Genomic DNA, 17938 nt, shown 5'->3' with positions numbered 1-17938 from the left:
TGTAAAAAGTTGTAATGATTCTACAAATGCATGTATCCTTCTCGTGCGCTGTAATTTTAAACACTGCAGAAGAAAGTTCCATTGATCAGTCACGTCATATCACTAATATTTAGAACAGCGTATCACTATTTCTGAAATGAGATCGCTTGTTGTGGATGATAGTTGCGTGTGCTTATACTTTAAATCCTAAAAAAGTCTTCTGTAGTCAACAACAGTTGAGCGAGATTCAGCCATCTTTCCCTAAACTCTGTCAATGTAAGTGAAATAAATATCCTTACTGTATGAGGCTTTTTCAAAACTAAAAGTTCTTCTTGGTAACCTGAGTCTCAGATATTGAGTATGCATTTTCTGAGCCTTCTATTTGTGACGCTCTTTGAGAAGGCATTACTTGAGATTTGAGGCTCAGGAACGTCGCGATGGCTGATGTCATGGAAGTGTGTGAAGAGGGAGGGTTGGCAGTGACGCGGAAGTTGTAGTCGCTTAGATATCTATTCTTCCCCCCTCTCCATCAGAAGGATCGATATTAAGTACTCGAATGCGTGTTGTTATAGATCAGCTTTTGAAGAGCCTTCCTGAAAGTGAAATAAAGAATTGATTTTCTATTTAAATGTTTTCTCCTTCTGCCATGTTACATTTTTACTCGTAGGTGGAAAAACAATAAGTTTTCGATTCAGCAATAATAGAGTATCATTTAATTGAGATCGTTAATGAATCTGCCTTGTCATCTACTCGTATGTCTCGCCATTCTTTCTAAATTACCACACCAGTTTGAATGAAACATGGTATATAACATGAAACATGTTATTTGACGAGTGTCGTAAGTTCTTCTACCATTTCACTGTGAATGGTACAATGTTCTGAGATACGCTTGAATTCAATAATGCTTACGATCTATTTTAGTTTTACGTCCCATGGTTATGCCGGCTAGGCTTAAAGAGACGGTGATGATGAGAAACGAATGAATGGTGGAATGAAGAAAGTGGGAGGAAACTGAAGAACCCCGAAGAAAATCACGCACACGGTGTTTGTCCAGCACAAAGTTCACTTGGTGCAAGCTGGAATCCCATTCACCAGAGGTGAACGCTCTACCACTGAGCCACCGCGGCCCAATAATGCAATAATGCTCACGAATGGCAGATATTCGTTGCAGATCGATTAGAACGATATACCACTGACATTTCCCGCTGGATCAGTCTTGGCTAGTTTTGTTGGAGTAGTTTGTTTCACGGGAACAATTAAACTCTCCACAGTTAATACTTTGCCTTCCATAGAGTTATCATAATGGCGATTCATTCTGTCGGGGACTCAGCAGTATAATTTCAGTTCCTAAACTGTATTTAACCTCCCATGCACTGGTTCTGAAGTAAAATAATAATAATAATTATTATTATTATAATAAAGAAATAAATAAAATACCTACGTGCACTAGTCCTGAAATGCATAAGCTCTGAAGAAAAGAACCTTGTCTCATTACCATCGCATCCATATCAAGAATGCCGTGGATTGCAGAGATGTTTAAAAATTGAGAAAAAGTAGATTGTACCTCAATGAAGTACTACTATCTTAAAGGTGTTTCGGTAATATTTACTGCTAATATTTTCTGTGACAGCCGAAAAGAACGAAAGTTTCTCTTCTCTGGTAAAGAAATGTGTATTTCTGATGGCACAGTCCATTGACAAATTAATCCGACTTTACGAGAAATCAATCCCCTCTTGACAAGGCGTTGATTACCCCTTTATGAAGTCGGTGGACGTGATTAGTAAGTAGCATAATGAGAACATTTAAAATAGTGTGAAGATATGTACGGAATGTATATTTTAAATAACCTACACGTAATTAAAGAAAAGAAGCAACTCATTCTTACAATTGAAGTAAGTTTTTATGTTCATGTATAAATGTAGAATGTATATATATAATAATTTAGCACTGCTAATATATATGTTGGAATTGATTGTGTTCGTAACTTGACTGTTGCAATTCTGTATGATACTGATGAATTTTAGAATTAAAGGAAGTGAATAGAACATAACGTAACTCTTAAACTGCAGAAAACAAAAATTTACGAGTTCTGCCCATGTTTTCATGACGTATGAATGTTACACCATCTTACCGGTAGAGGTCTGCACAGGCCGGAATTTTTAGCCCGGGCCCTGCCCGGCCCGTGAATTTATAATATGACACCCGACCTGAGTCCGAAATATGTTTCAGCATTTAGGCCCGTGCTCGTGTGAATCAAATGAGCCGGAAATAAGCCCGAATTACAGAAACTTAACAATTAACGCAAAATTGTATTTGTATTTACAGCAATTAGAGGTTTAATTTTTCAGTTGTGCTTTAAAAGTTCTCCAGAAGGAACTATTGTGGCTCTGTGGTAGAGCATTCACCTCTGATGCGTTGGATCCCTGGTTCGATCCCAGTTCGCGCCAAGTGGACTTACGTGGACAAACGATCGTGTGCGTGGGGTTTCTCGGAGTTCTCCTATTTCCTCTCACATTCTTCATTCCACCATTTCATTTATTTCTCATCGTCACCCTTTCTTTAGCCTCGCCGACGTTAACGTGGGACGGAAAACTGAAAATTTTCATTTCATTTTATTTTTCTGTCCCCCTGTGGGTTAAAAAGCTGTATGGGGAAAATTGGATATAGGAGCTAGATTGGAGGAGTCGATAGGGAAGTAGGATTGAATTTCCTCTGAAAAAAAATGTATATATCATGATGTTTTAATTATTGCTGGAATATATTCTAAATTTCTCCTCGTTGCCGGAAAGCCGCAGCCTTTTATTGATAACTAGATGCTGAATTTATATCCTCATGGTAAAATAATGTAGAATCCCTTCATTCCAGAATCATAGTCTAGTTTTCCTCGTGTGATGCCAGTTCTCTTGTCACTTCCATCTTCAGGAAGTCGACAGGCTTTGTCTCTTGACTTTGGTGTAAATGCTGTGTGAAAGGCTTTGAACATTGTGGAGAACTGCAGCATCCGCTTCACAACTGGGGTAATCAATAGAGCATTTAATTAAGAACAAGGAGTAAATTTTGCTTTAGAAGTTTTATTGGGTTCTGGAAAGCGGGAGCTTGTGGTGGGAGCAGTATAATAGTTGCCGGAACTTCATTATGTTTACGGCCAGTTATTGTCTCTCTTTACAAATAAACTTGCATATTAAAAATGTCTTGTCTTTTATTTCCTAGGAGATAGTAGGTTCTGGAGATAGATTTTGTTATTAACGTTTTACAGTTATAGAATGAAACCTTATTGGGCTGTTCAATGCGACAACCAATAGAGCTTGCCACTAACCGAATATGTGCTGTTTGCCTTTGCTGTTCGTGGCCCTTGATTTTGTCCCGGATAGAGGTCATTTTTATAAGCGTTCCAGCAGATTGTAGAACGTTTAAATTAAAAAAAAAAAAAATTAAAAATACTAAAGAACGTCTGAACATGCGTAAATTATCAATAATATATAAAACTAATGAACGAATTCACTGACAAAATAACGAGTACTTCCGGTTGACGTGAAAAGGTGAAATTTAGCATGATTATAATTTTTCGGGACTAACCTACAAAAAAATTACCAAATGTGAATATATTCAATTTTTAGGGGGATGAAGAAATTCCCCATGTTATTTATATGAGCGTTTTTTTTTTTTTATATCTATAATCTCATATTTTAGGTACTTGGAATGGGAATAAAAACTTGACATTCGGTATGCTTGTACGTTTTCTTGAGTTACCCAAGTAAATCACTAAAAATAAAAATTTCCAACTTTAGAGTGATTTTATAGGGAACTGAAATCTTCCCCATTGTTATTTATATGGAACATCTTGTACACCGCAAAATGTTTAGGCACTTTTGGCAGGATCAAAACGATGAAATTTGGCATGACTGTAGCCTTCTGGGACTAACCGACAGGAAAATTTCCAAAAGGGAATATTTTTAATTTTTAATGGGTTTAAAGGAGAGATGAAAAATTCCCATGTTATTTAAATGAGCGATTTCTTAGGATACAAAATGTTATCTTTTAGATAGATGAAATAGAAGAAACTTGAAATTTTGTAGAATTGTGGGTTTAAGAGGCACGAGGCAGTAGGCCGAGCAAACGTGGGGGTCTGGAGGCGGAGCCCCCAGCTAGTTCTTAGTATAAAACTGTATATATATATATATATATATATATATATATATAGATATACACTTACAATTCATACAATTCACACGAGTCATTTGGCCAGCTATAAGGTTTTTGCGAATGAGACTTCGGAAAGAAAACTAATAAAGTTTTTGTTCTCATACTCAAGAAACATGAGCAGTGAGGGCAGGCACTATGTATGTATCTATGCAGAACATTTTCAAGGTAACGTAGTCGCAATGGGTATGCTAAATGCAATTTTCTACCGGTTAACTTGGATTTTTTTAATAGGCCAAGAAATGTGTTAAAATCATACGTAAATTGGTCAAATGCAGTTGCCTTTCAGAATGGCAAGAGGTAAATGTTTTCTTGAGCTACATATAAAATTTTAAATGGCCATGTACAATTGTTGGATAATGTGCTAAATGAGTGAATTGGATGCAGATTAGTATATAATTACCTTGTATACGCAGATTGCTTAACGTATTTGGATAAGTCCCGCGCACGAAATTTCACACTCATAGTTACTGCTCTGACAAGAGAAATTTTGTCCCTGTTCCTGCCTCCTCCCCAAAAGAAAAGTGTTAGGAGGACACGTTGAGCCATATTATTGTAAATGAAAATTCCTATTAGCTGTTTTTCTCAGTTAGCTGTTAACTGTAGATAATAGAATGTTGAACTTGTCGTTTGTTTTCTGTGTTGCCGGCTACGTGACCAGTTAATTATCTGAACTTCCATTTTCGTTGCGTAGTGTGCATTTTTTCCTATGAACTCTACTAAGTGGTAATACACAGTTAAAGTAATCGGTGTGTTACTTTCATTTCAGGTCGACAGATGACGTTAAGCCAAATCACATACTGCTGTACACTATCATAAATCCAGTCTATCCTATCACAGTGGTAAGTACGCAGAATGTTTTTTTTTTTTTTTTAAATAATCTTCTGACGTATAATATACGAAACACGTGAATGGGAAAGAGCGAACCTCAAAAGAATAATTTTAAGGTTCCTTAGTGTTTTCGTGATTGTAATAATAAATTGATGGGCTTATAGGCCTAATCAAATAATAATAATAATAATAATAATAATAATAATAAAAGTCGTGGAATCTGTCTAGTATCGCTTCCCTTAAAATTAAACCTGGAAAAATTAACTGATTACCGTCAAGGCTACTAGTCATAGAACTGAGGCGCTATGTTCTAGTCTTGTACACAGCTTGATTGAAATATACAGTTCCAAATCATTCAATAGTGGCGGAGCGGACTACCTCAAAGGGTGTAAAGGATTCTGAAATTCTGTGAAGTAAAAGTTAATGAACATGAATGAATCTACGAGGAGAAGCCGGAAAATAAGTTTCCCTTGCGTTTTTCTCGAAAACTCTTCAATCAGTCGGGCAGACAAGACATCAGTTTATGTGAGAACCAACCAGCCATTTGTTTGGTGATGCACGACAAAGATCCAGCAGATGACACCATCGGTGTGCTAGTAGGAAGTTCCTATTAGCAGCATTCTCTGCCCGCAAATATGAAGGTTGGAATAATGAATGCTTAGCTGTATTGTCTGACAAATAAAGACTAAAGTGTGCCGAAAACGATTCGACCTTCTAACATCTGGCGGTGTCTTTTTCGATGACAATGCGAGACCACGTGATGGCAGCAAGCAAAAACATCTTGCAATTCTTTGTTGGGAGCACCTTGCCCATTCGTCGTACAGTCCTGATGTAGCGCCCAGTGACTTCCATCTCTTTCCGGCATTGAAGAAGGCTCTCAGCAGAAGGCATTTTGGAACCAATGACAAAGTGGAGACAGCCGTGAAGGAATTGTACAGTATGCAAGAAACGCATTTTAAACTTTGTAAAGCGGTGTGAATAATGCATCAACGTCCTCGATTCTTACGTGGAAAATTAAAATAAGCCTTGTTCTTTATTTTCGCAGTATATTCCGTAGACACATCTGTCCATACCCGCTAGAGGTAACTTACTTTTCCATTTTCCCTTGTAATACCTACCAAGGAGCAGTAGTACGGTTTGAAAACTTACCGAATCTAGATTGTTACAAATCTTGTAAAAATATTTAATTAGTTGTAGATATTTTTGTTATAGAAAAGGAAATTGGTAGTTTAACAAAGAGAGAGAAGTTATTCTTTCGATCCCCAAACTTTTCTTTAAATTTCTACTTGCAGTTATATTCTTAAAGGGAAGAGTTTATTTATTTATTTAAAAAAAAAAACTTTTATTTTGGAGTATTACAGGATGAACTATGCTAAGAGCGTAGTGAACGTGGCAGTTATCACGGCAACAAAATGGAACTCTTTCGGCCTTAGTAATTCGAACGTATAACACGAAGAGATCTGTAGATATACTGCTCTTAGTCTAGTTAGATCGACTTTGTCGTGATTTTTTGTCTTTACAATTTAGATTCACACTGGCGGGAATAAAAGTTCTTCCATATAAAAATCAGTGAGACATCTAATATCATGTGATGGTTGGCGTGGATGAATATCATTAACGGCTTTAAGACCAAAAAGCGCAGAAGTAATCAATATAGATATTCTATCATCACTCGCAGGTCCTTGGCGCCAACTGACTGTGAGATGCCTCCATGCAGTATGGTCCTCAGTAATTTTCCTCGTCTTCAAGTACCAATTTTAATAGTTACGAATTAAGCTTCGTTCCTTCCCTTTTTTCCTTCTACTGTACCCTTAACCAGTTCCTGTTCGTATTTTGATTTGTTGGAGGTAGTGTGGAACCAGTTTAAGATGGAATTTGAACCACCATAATGAATTCAATACTCTCGCCAGGAATCAAACCTGAGATCCCATGCTTCACAGGCGCATCCTCTAGCCGTTAGGCTAACGGAGAAGTCTCTCTTAGTCTTTTAATTGCATCTAACATCGTACTTTTCCTCCCTACCAGTCGTAACATCCTGATTAGTTTTCCATATTCTATACACTTCCAAGTCAAAAGTATTTATTCAGTGACAAAATGGGATCCAATTTGCTTCTGTCATTTCAGATTATATTCATTCTGTTATCCATTAAAAAAATGTTTAGAGTCGGTATAACGGGAGCCATAGACGCACACACTTGCATAACCAACATGCGTGAAAAATTTGTTTCATCATGCATGTTGGAAGAATTTTTTGCCCATACACGTACAACTTGCTGTCCAACTTACTAGAAGAGTGAATCGGAGGAGTCAACGTGATTTCTTCCGCTGTCCTGATTGGCGGACCTAAATATAAAATAACCAACTTGCATGAACGAGCACATACACGATAAACATGCATGAAGAACGGCAAATCCAGAATGCATGTTTACAGAAGATTTTGCAAACTTTCAGCATGCATGAACGAGGCCATACACGATCAACTTGCCTGTGCTTTTGTCATTTTTCGTGCATGTTGGAAGGTTCCTTCATGCATGTGTCTGCGGGTCCCTTAATACTCTAGCTTGGATATGTGGTTAGCGTACATGCCTTCGTAGCTGAAAATCTTACTTTTGTCTCTAATGGGAACTTGTGTAGTTGGGATTCATGTTAAATTAGATCCGTCTCGTACAGCCTTGGTGCTGAAAAGGTGTGTGAAACTCCAAATCAGTACAATACAGAAATATTTTCAGCTTCGTAAGTGGAAGCATAATAATTTGGTTTATACACCAGAAGTTGGAAACACGTACGATGTCTGGGCCAGTAATAGTCAGGCGGTGACAGCAACGTCGCGCTCTTAGTGGTGCTAGAGCCAACTCCGTACTATATGAGGAGCGCCAGTGGAGTAGAACGGCTGTGTGGAGTGGATTGGGATGGTGATAGTGTAAGTTGGGTGACCTCTCTGATTTCCAAGGAGAGCTATCGCTTATGTGGTGAGAGCTTGACGAAAGAGGGTCAGGAAGTACAGTGTCCAAGATAATGACTGCAAAACTGACGGTAAAATGACATCAGCGAAGATAAACTTGATCGGAAGAAAACTCTCGGTGACAGGTTCCGCCAAGCATTATAATACATTGTCTCTCAGAACCGTCGTGCAACTATAGTGCAAGTAACGAAGGAACACAAACAGCACCTCCCCCCACAGCCGTCTTCCGAGGACCGTTGATTACTTAAAACATGTGTATGTTGGTAGCCTATCAAAACAAAGGTAATACAGCTAATACAGTAACTTGACAGAATGGCAGTTGATCACTAAGTAGGCCTTATTAGCATATCATACGTTGGACGAAGTGTTACGTCGCACTGGTGGAGCGTTGTAGTCTAGCAGTGACATCTGGTTGCAAGATCCAAAGGTCTATAAAGATCATAGCAGATAGCGATATAACATTAAGCATGCCAATGAGGATGTAGCTTCCATAGTGAACAGGAGAGGCCATAGCTCGCACCCCACAGTGACGATTTCCCCTTCCAGGAGGAAAAGAAAACCATACTGCAGTCGAGCTGGTCCGCGAGACAGAGGTTGTGAACCGCAAAGAAGGAAGCCATTAGTACATGGAAAGAAATAAATCGGGAGTAATAACAGTAGGGCATGGTATAGGTACAAGTTAGTCCTCAAAATAAACATGGCAGAAAACGAAAATACAAATTTGGCATAACGAACATTAATACAGCAAAGCAAGTCGTGAAAAAATACATGAGAGAACAGAAACAGCTACGAGCTCAAATGAAGAAGCAAACGCGAACGAGGTACATCCGGACCGATAAGAAACACTGGACGAACCACACAGTTCAGTCTAAGGGAGGACAATCGGCGAAGCAGATGATAGAAGTGAATATAGTGTGCCGCCCTTAACGAAGTGCTTGAGCAGTGCAAACTTGTTTTTAAAAAAATCGAAAAAGTGAGCAAAATGCAAAAACGAATTAAAGGTTAGGGAATTCGCTGGGGGGTCGCATGTGATGGATGCGGAAAGGGAACTGGTTCGGAAAGTGGCAAGACAAACTCCTGCGAAAAAAAAAAAAAAAAAAAAATCATTTGAATCCCTGGTAGAATTGGGTAAGGTATGCACTTATCGTATAACGCAACTTTCAGTTGTTTGTGTTTGTTTCTTTTTTTTTCTGACTAGTCATCCGATATCTTTGAGTCAGGAAGAAAACAAAACGTTTACACAATTTCCAGGTTTGGGTGAAATTAGAATGTATTGAACATTCAGCTCTTACCTGTTTCCTCTCTTTTTGACTCACTCGTTTAGGAAAGGTAAAAGAAAGGAAATGACATTAATTTAGATCGTTGTTCCTATAAGTAATGCGTTTGTAAAGCAGGAGAATTAAACCGAGGACCTAGGAGTAGGTAGAGTAGTCACGAAATATTAGCCCGTGACAGTTATGGTCTGATGAATTATCATTCATCTTATTTCAAATCATGCGATGTGTTCATGTGCGACGGACGTCCAAAGAAGCGTATAATCCACCACGCTCACCACCATATATGGGGGGTCGTTCATATGAACGGAGAAACTTGCGATGCCGTTTAAATCCAAATTCAGGCCCCATTACTAATCCTGAGGGATGGGGAGAATGGTAACATGAAAAAAGAATTGAAAATGACCGATATTAGTGTCGAATCCATAGTTTTCGAACTCTCTAAGTTGATTGGTGACAGTACACTCAAACAAGGGAAGTTTGGGAAAAAGCACTCGCCTGCAGAGAAAGTAAGCATGACATTTGAAAGAGAAATTCATGCTGATTACAAGCTAATAAAATTCCTGATCTTCTTGCAGGAAATACCTTCATCTTGTACGAAGTAAACTTTTTTTCCCATTAATGATTACTGTATTTCTTTCCTTGGAAAACTCGAAATAAAATCAGAGTTTTACGTCCGACGAGTATGCCCTGTAAACTAAAAGTAGGGATACGAACGAGACGAGTCGAGACAGGATTTTCCTGACAAAATTCGAGTCGAGACGTCTATTCCAATATAGAAATACACGTTTCGAGTCGAGACATCACTTTTACAGCACATTTTCGAGACGAGACAGCCACAAATCTTGTCTCGTGCGCATCCCTAACTAAAAGGACTGATGATGATGAAAGCGAATGCTTACAAAATAATTGGTAATAATTAAGGAAGAGGGAGGAAACTGAACACCCACGGAAAAACTCAGCATGGCCTGAGATGAAACGAGTGACCACTCGCACTAGAGGTGGGTGCTCTACTACTGAGCTACCTTGGCTCCATTGTTTGCGTGGGAATTCAACATGCGGTATGTACTACAGCTGATCCTACCTACTCTTGTAGCAACTCATGGTGAAAAAAGTCAAAATCACTCTTAGAGTATATTATTATTATTATTTCTATTTTCGGATTGCATTAAAATGTTTTACACTGTGTTCACTTCTTATCTATGTCGTTGAAAGTCAGTTATTGATCTACACGTTCTGTGACGAAGACTATACTTAACACAAAATGCTGGTTTCGTTTGCGCTATATAAACAGTTAATTGTATAATTGAGTTCAAAATAGATACGACGAAGCAGTTGTAATATTTTCCGAAATAGGTTTTTGAATTCTCTCGTTTGTAATTATCAGCTTATTGTTACTAAAAGTACTCACAATTCAATAACATTGCTAATTTTTTTTGTGTGTGTATGTGTCTGTAATCCAACCTGTTATCTTCTTTAGATTCCTAAAATCCTGATGTAAATGCTGTTTTTACGTTGTGTAAAAGGTCTATTTTTGTTGAATTTGGCAGTCCCCAAACTTGAACTTCAGTAGCATATTTGTAAACTAAGACTACCAAATCCCTATTAGGCTATCTTCCCAAACTTTTGGCAGTCTTGCAATATTTCCACAACCCAAAGCAGCACCGTTAGGACAACGTCAGAGTGGCCAGAGAGAGGTAGCATGCCAAGTGGACTATTAGTTTTTTTTAAAAGGATTTATGGTATCTTTCGTTACCATAGCGTAGTGTTCGTCTTTGACCGCTTATTTAAAAGTCTTTTTAACATGCATTTAAGTCATTATTATTATTATTGGCCAAATAAAGCATGGACCAAAGAACACCCCAGATGCGTTTCGCAACCGGTTGGTCAACGTGGCGGCGCCAAGTTAGGGCGTGACATTTTTTTTCTTTTAAGCAGGTTTCGAAAATTTTTCACGCCCGTAGTTTTCGATATATCAAATTGAAATTTTGCATATACGGATTGTGTGCACCTTTGAGTTTCAATTTTTTAAGATCCCTACGTGAATCCGGGCCCGAGGGGCGCAACTGTTCAGAGGGGGTGATTTTTTTCAGAAATATTTCCGGTTTTCCCGCTACAGGTGTATGATACGGATATGAGTGGTACTTTTGGAAAGGGCGCGTTATACTGAGGAAAATGGCGTTCGAACCATGACCCTAGGCCAAATAGTAATGATACAGTAAATTTTTAGAATATTTATAGTCGCCTTCAGATTTTCAAAAAAAAAAAAAAGTTTCCGCCCTTTGTTTTCAAAATACAAGATTGAAAGTTTGCACATGCAGTGTGTACACAACTACGTATTTTTCAAGAGGTTTTCAAATCCCTACGTGAACCCAGACCCGGGCCAGAGGGCCGCAAAAATTTTCGAAAATCCCGATTTTCCCCTTTTCTTGTGTATAATACGGACAAGTGAGTGGTACCGTTGGAAAGAATGCTCTGTTCCGACAAAAACGAGGTATGAACCATGATCCTACGATAAATAGTAAGGAAGCAGCAGCTATTTGACTCAAAGTAAAAATCCTAAAAGGGTTAAACACCGAGGTCGCCATTCTATCTTCAGTTAGTTTTTAGCGGCAGTGACGATGAGTGCTCAACAATGTCTCATGCGTGAACTGCTATTGTATGAGTTCAAACTCGCGCGTTACGCTGCGGTAGCAATCCTAAACATCCGTCATGCGAAAGGGAAATGTGCATAGCAACTCCTTGCTCCTAGAAATTTCGTGCGATTTGTAAAAGTGTCGATGATCCGGCCAGTGGCGGATCCAGGGGGGCAATCGCTTCCCCCCCCAGAAGAGGAAACTTCCTTATTTTATATATATAAATAAAACCCACCCCAGAGTTTGGAGCTCTTAAAAGTAGCTCTAAGTAGCAGTGTTACAACCAACCCTGTCCCCAGAAGTCCGTCCTGGATCCGCCCCAGGGTAACAGATCCTTAGATCTCGACACGCCATTGACGAAATCCCATTCTCTAGGACATGACAAATGTAAAACTCGGCATTTCCCACTGCATTGTAATGCGCCACCTATACGAACTCGGGGAAACCATCAGGAGCTGCTGGAATCAACAAGCTTTCGAATTAAAAGCCGTTCGAGTAACAGGGTGTCTCGGTCACGAAAGTCATGAAAACGGTCATGAAATCAAGAAATTTGGCTTTTGGGTGACGATTTTTTTTTTATTATTATTTGTATAAGTGTAAGTAGAGACTGAAATTTTTGTTCTATAATACGTCAAAATTCACCACCAAAAATGTCCATGATCGGCTTTAGGCGCTACCAAATCCCATGCATGAAAATTCGGCCCAATTCGCACCCAAATTCACTCTTCAGATGATACTAAATTTTATGGTTTGGGAAAGAAAAGGTCACAATTTCATTTTGGAATTTTAGTAGACACCTTAAGTATTTTATCCAGCAACAAGAGCGACATAATATTTCAAGATCCTAGATATATTGTATGCGTACAGAAATGTTTTTCCCAATGTGTATAAATTATATGCAGCAACTGTAACAATTAGTGCACCAACAAATTTTGTGAGAACACCTTTCCTTGGCTTAAAAAGGGTTCTTACGTCACAGAGAGAATCAATGATTCACGATAGAAAATACAACCTTGTTCTATTGGTATTCGAAAATTTTCAAGACGCTTTGAAGGATTACAACTGCGGAAGGTTTATGGAAAGTCAAGTGAAATTTAAGTGTTTCTTAAAACAACAATTCATAAACTTATCAATGAGCGTGGCTTCTATTACTTGTCATATACAGGTTCAGAAAAAACGCGTATCTTTTATTTTTCATTATGGTATGTTGGTTAAAGAAGTGTATTTTCAATTGTTTATTTTGAAATAAAATACCTAATCTTACTTCATTAGATATTCACAGCGCAAACAATAATGTTCTCAACTGTACTAAGCATGTATACATCTTGTTCTGAAGTATTTCTGGCAGGGATGCAAATAAGCAACAAAATTTTACTCGCCCAAGAAAAAAGCTACTAGCCCATATTCCATAATACAAATCATTTACTTATTTCTGCATGATATTAAATACTCGCCCGCACCGATGAGCCACTCGCCCCGGGCGAGTGATTATTTGCATTCCTGGTTTATGGTGTATAGTTTCATACATTCTTGAAGTATGCAATTGGATTGTGATCAACCGAGAACTCCTCTGCTTTTTAAGATATTCAAATAATACAGGGTTAAACGGAGCAGTAATACAAATTAGAAATAATGTTTCTTAGCTTTCTGCTCTGTCTCCTTTAAACCGGTATCAGTGTTATTTTACCTGGTATCACATTGTAGTTCGCTACCCAAAATCATAGAATTGCGATGAAGCCGGAAAAAATTGCACCGCAAAATGCGATATATAAATGGTCGTATTTATTAATGGCGTGATGTATTTTTTTTAAAAGGACAAATACTCTTGTATTGTCTTTTCTAGCCTTTCCTCTGAAAAAAAACGTTCTTTCTTAAATATTCTATATGAAGTGCTTTATAGATATTCATAAAACAAAGTGATGAAAAACGATTGGAAACTTTTTTAAATGTGTGTATGGAGAAGAATGGAGAGGATTAGCTGAGTCCAGCGGAAAACTAGAGGGTGTAGTGGGGGAGGAGATTTTTTTTTAATATTAAGAAGAGGAAGAAACACTGGTTGGGATATTGGCTAAAAAGAAAATGTATCATCAGGGACGTACTAGACGGTATGGTGGCAGGAAATACAGGGAGAGGTGAAGGATTCTACAATGTCTTTGATGGACGATATCAAAGCAGAAAAATCGTACGTGAAGACTGAGAGAGCTGAAGACCGTGGAGGGTGGAAGCTACTCAGTTGTTGTCAGGGTTGGCAGAAACCATGGTTGTTTTTGAAAAACAACAAAAAACATGTTTTTTTAATTAAATCTTTTTTTTTTTTGGTTTAAACCAGATTTTTTGATTTAAATAATTTGCTCTATCTATTTGTTACATATGGACAGAAATAAGTTTGTATCTCCTTAGTTTGTTCTTATGCAACAACGAGGTTATGCTGGAAGAGATCACATAAGCTTAAAGAAGTCCGGTCAGTAAATTTCAGAAATTGGGAAAGTCTCGCTTTAGCCATCTGGAAAATCCCATCATTACTTTAAATGCAAAGCAATAACCGGAAAATCCTATTATTGCTTTGCATGTACAATTTTAAGATCAGCTTATCATAATCACTATGCTAAAACTGAGGTATTAAATTACAAATTTAGTATGTAGTTATCATTGAAAGTCCAATCCAAGCTAATGTTGGAAGCTGCATAGACAGTCGATAAATTTTGCCAATTTCTGTGATATTCAAGCAACCTTGTCGTCTTTATAAAACAAGCACTCAGGCAAGTCGAAGTATACAATTTGGTTTCATTTCGTATGTTCAGGCTTAACATCCTTCCGTAATACCGAGGTTATCAAGAAGATGATTTTCGCTTAAAGTGACATTCGAACCGCTACTTGGTTTCGATTTGAAAGAAGAGTTGTGGCCGGACCGAGAATTGAACATGGAACGCCTTGATCAAAAAATCAAAAGGAGATAAAGCTAATGCTGATGGTTTGATATGTTGAAACGTCACTAGGAAGTTCACACGATTCGCATTTTGTTTTTCATTTAAACCATTTTTTAAATCTGATTTAAACCACCCCTCGAAAATAAGATATTTTCCTTTAGATTCCTTAATTATCACTAACATACCAATGCACTGTGGATTACTTGAGAGTGGCTTTCGAGTGGACAACAAAGAAACAATATGCACTTGACATTTTATAACATAATGAAAATAAAGTGCTCAAATGGTATTTCAAAATTACTGTTTGGAAATTAAATAACTAGCGAAAACAGGTAACTTTAACAGTATCCGCTTTTCCTGTACTATGTTGTTCGAAGCTCTGGTAAGTAATTCATAAATGACACCGCTACGTTATTTTTTCAATGTTGACCGGGTCTAGGAAAATTCGGTGTACGGAAAACTCGGTGTGGGGAAATTTCGGTGTAAGGTAGATTCGGTGTAATACATATTGAATATTACCACTTACTATAATTTACGACACTTCATATTGTGAAAACGAAAACCATATAATGTAACGAATAAAATTCTATTACCTATTTCAAGAAAAGCAAATTTATTATTTTTTTTTTTCCTTGAGTCCAATGCCTCTTTCATGTCTTTGGCGTGGTATTACTATAAACTACTTTTCATCACACAATGAAGCTGACACTTTTGGTCAGACTAGGGGTCTCGGGTTCAAACCCTGCTCCCGCCAAGTGAACTTTGTGGTGGACAAACACCGTGTGCGTGGGTTTTCTCGGGGTTCTCCCGTTTCCTCCCACTTTCTTCATTCCACCATTTCATTCATTACTCATTATCACCGTCTCCTTTAGCCTAACCGGCATAACCGTGGGACGTAAAACTCAAAATTTCATTTCGTTTTTTCACTTTTGGTCAGAAATGAAACAATTACAACTATAAGTTCAAAGGGCATTTACACGCAACTTTGCCTCACGTTCTGCCCCAGACAGGAACATAATATGGTCGTTAGTGAATAAATTGCAGGAAACAGGATCGCTTCTAAGTAAGACTTGTTAACTACTCAAGTTCCTTGGTTCCTTGTTAACTACTTTTTAAATAACTAGCTGAACCTGCGCTCTCTACACAGCGCATCATTCGCATATGAGCATAAATATCCTTCTCATTCCTCATATCTGTACATGTCCCTTTACAGACACAAGTGAAAAAAGTCTTGATTTAAAAAAATCGGCAAAGGTCTACATAAAGGGGACCTCAATATTTCGCACAGTTTGCAAGATTTGAGCCTACTTCCGGTTGGAGTTTCTAATTCATGCATGACCAGTGTTTTCTTTCTTCTTCCATGCAGTATGTAATAAGCAAATACATTACATTCGCAATTAATTATAATCGCAGTTTTATATATGGTGTTCATTGGGCAAATCACTCCAAAAATAAAGATTCGTCTTACTGGTTAAATTGGAGAAATGGTTATCGTTCCTTTTTCATTATTATTTGGCCATGAAACAAACGCCTGAGACATATGCAACCCCTATATACAAACAATGTGGTGTTGGAATGTATAACGCGTAGGGTATTGTGCTTTAGTTTTTTTTTAATTTCAACGCTTCCATGCGTACCCTAAAAAATGTAATAAAGAAATAACGGCCATGTTTTTAAAATATTCAATTAGAACTGGACAATTTACACATAATTTCCAATCGATCAGTGAAAACGTCATCTTTCTAGAGCCTGTAGTTTCCGAGATCTCATTGTCGAAAGGATTGGCCACAAACATATAAATTTCCACAACATATAGTTTAAAAGAACTCGGAAGATGGAAGCACAATTCACGTGCATTGATTTTCGAGAATGCTTATTAAAATACAAAGGCCTTGAACAACAATTTTATATCATAAACTTTATGAAAAAGATCTAGTTAACTGATTTATTTAAAGTACTCGTACTTAAAATGTTTGTCTCTGTTAAACGTGAAATCTCACACAACCGTAAATGAAAGATTTGAAAGCCATAGTTATACGTTGGAGCTCGGGCGCTTTTAATTGCTATTATAGCATTTTAATAGATGTTTGTATTTATTTTCAAATAACTTACTTATTTTTAATAACTTATGTAAGTTATTACAAAATAAATACAAACATTATTTTAAAAGTAGTTAACAAGGAACCAAGACAACATGATAAGTCATCAAGTACCGTTGAGTTCATTTTTCTAGTCGCTGCCTTAAACCAGATTTTTGGATAATTCAAATTCTGGTCACACTGTAATTTCTGTAGATGGCAACACTGAAAATTCTTCCGATTTGTATTTTTGGGTACAGAATAACATTATCTATTATTGTGATAAGTTAAATTTCATTATCTCTCTCCACTTACGGAAAACAAAAATTGTTAGCTTTTGAAAAATATTTAGTAGTCTGCTCCCTTAACATGCATAGACAATAATTTCTTTCGCGTCTGAAAATGCAATAATGAATTGCGATGCAAATTTAAATTGGATTCGCAAATTGCTACGCAAGAAGCAAAATCTAAAAGAAATATATAATTACATTAATTGTTACATCATGAAAATTTTAGTAGGCCATAACAAGGTGTGCCGCCAGTGAAATAATTCCGATAATCCTGGCTACGGATCTGGTGTGGGTCGTAGTCTGGTGAGGCAGACGATGCCATGCGGGGTGTCGCCCCACCCTTTCCCCCTTGAGCGTCGTCATTGACCAGAATGGAAACTGCCGGTTGCCAAGCGAAAACACTAACCACTTATTTACATATTCGGCATATTCGAAGCATAGCTTGTATGTTCAGCAAACATATTCGGGTATTTTTTTTTTTTTCATAGACGAGCGCATATTCATTCAGAAGAAAGAAAATGAAAGTCAGTACTCAGCATTCAATTGTTTTGAACATATCATTTAAAGTTGACGACATATAACTGCCCCACGGTATCACAAATAACAAAATAATGTTTCAACTTATTTGAATTGTAGGTTGCTACTACAATTAACTGACAATAAGACTCAGCTATTCCGTTCGTTATTGATTAGATACCGACTATTAGTGTTTTCACATTCTGGTTGTCTTCCACAACCAGTGATGTAACTAACAGGGGGGC

The 17938-nt window shown here is 37.5% G+C and overlaps 1 protein-coding gene across 1 annotated transcript in view; it reads left to right on the top strand.

Moving 5' to 3' along the window:
- Positions 1–17938, top strand: part of LOC145660677 (heterogeneous nuclear ribonucleoprotein L-like) — a 214095-nt gene that overhangs the window by 91150 nt on the left and 105007 nt on the right. Inside the window, exon 5 of the mRNA XM_081726013.1 lies at positions 4949–5021. Coding sequence (XP_081582139.1) covers positions 4949–5021 — 73 coding nt within the window. The remainder of the gene's footprint in view (positions 1–4948; positions 5022–17938) is intronic.

This window comes from Thermobia domestica, chromosome 9 (assembly GCF_964235325.1).
Source record: "Thermobia domestica chromosome 9, izTheDome1.hap1.1, whole genome shotgun sequence".
Lineage (NCBI taxonomy): Eukaryota > Metazoa > Arthropoda > Insecta > Zygentoma > Lepismatidae > Thermobia > Thermobia domestica.
This window is presented reverse-complemented; position numbering and strand designations above follow the sequence as displayed.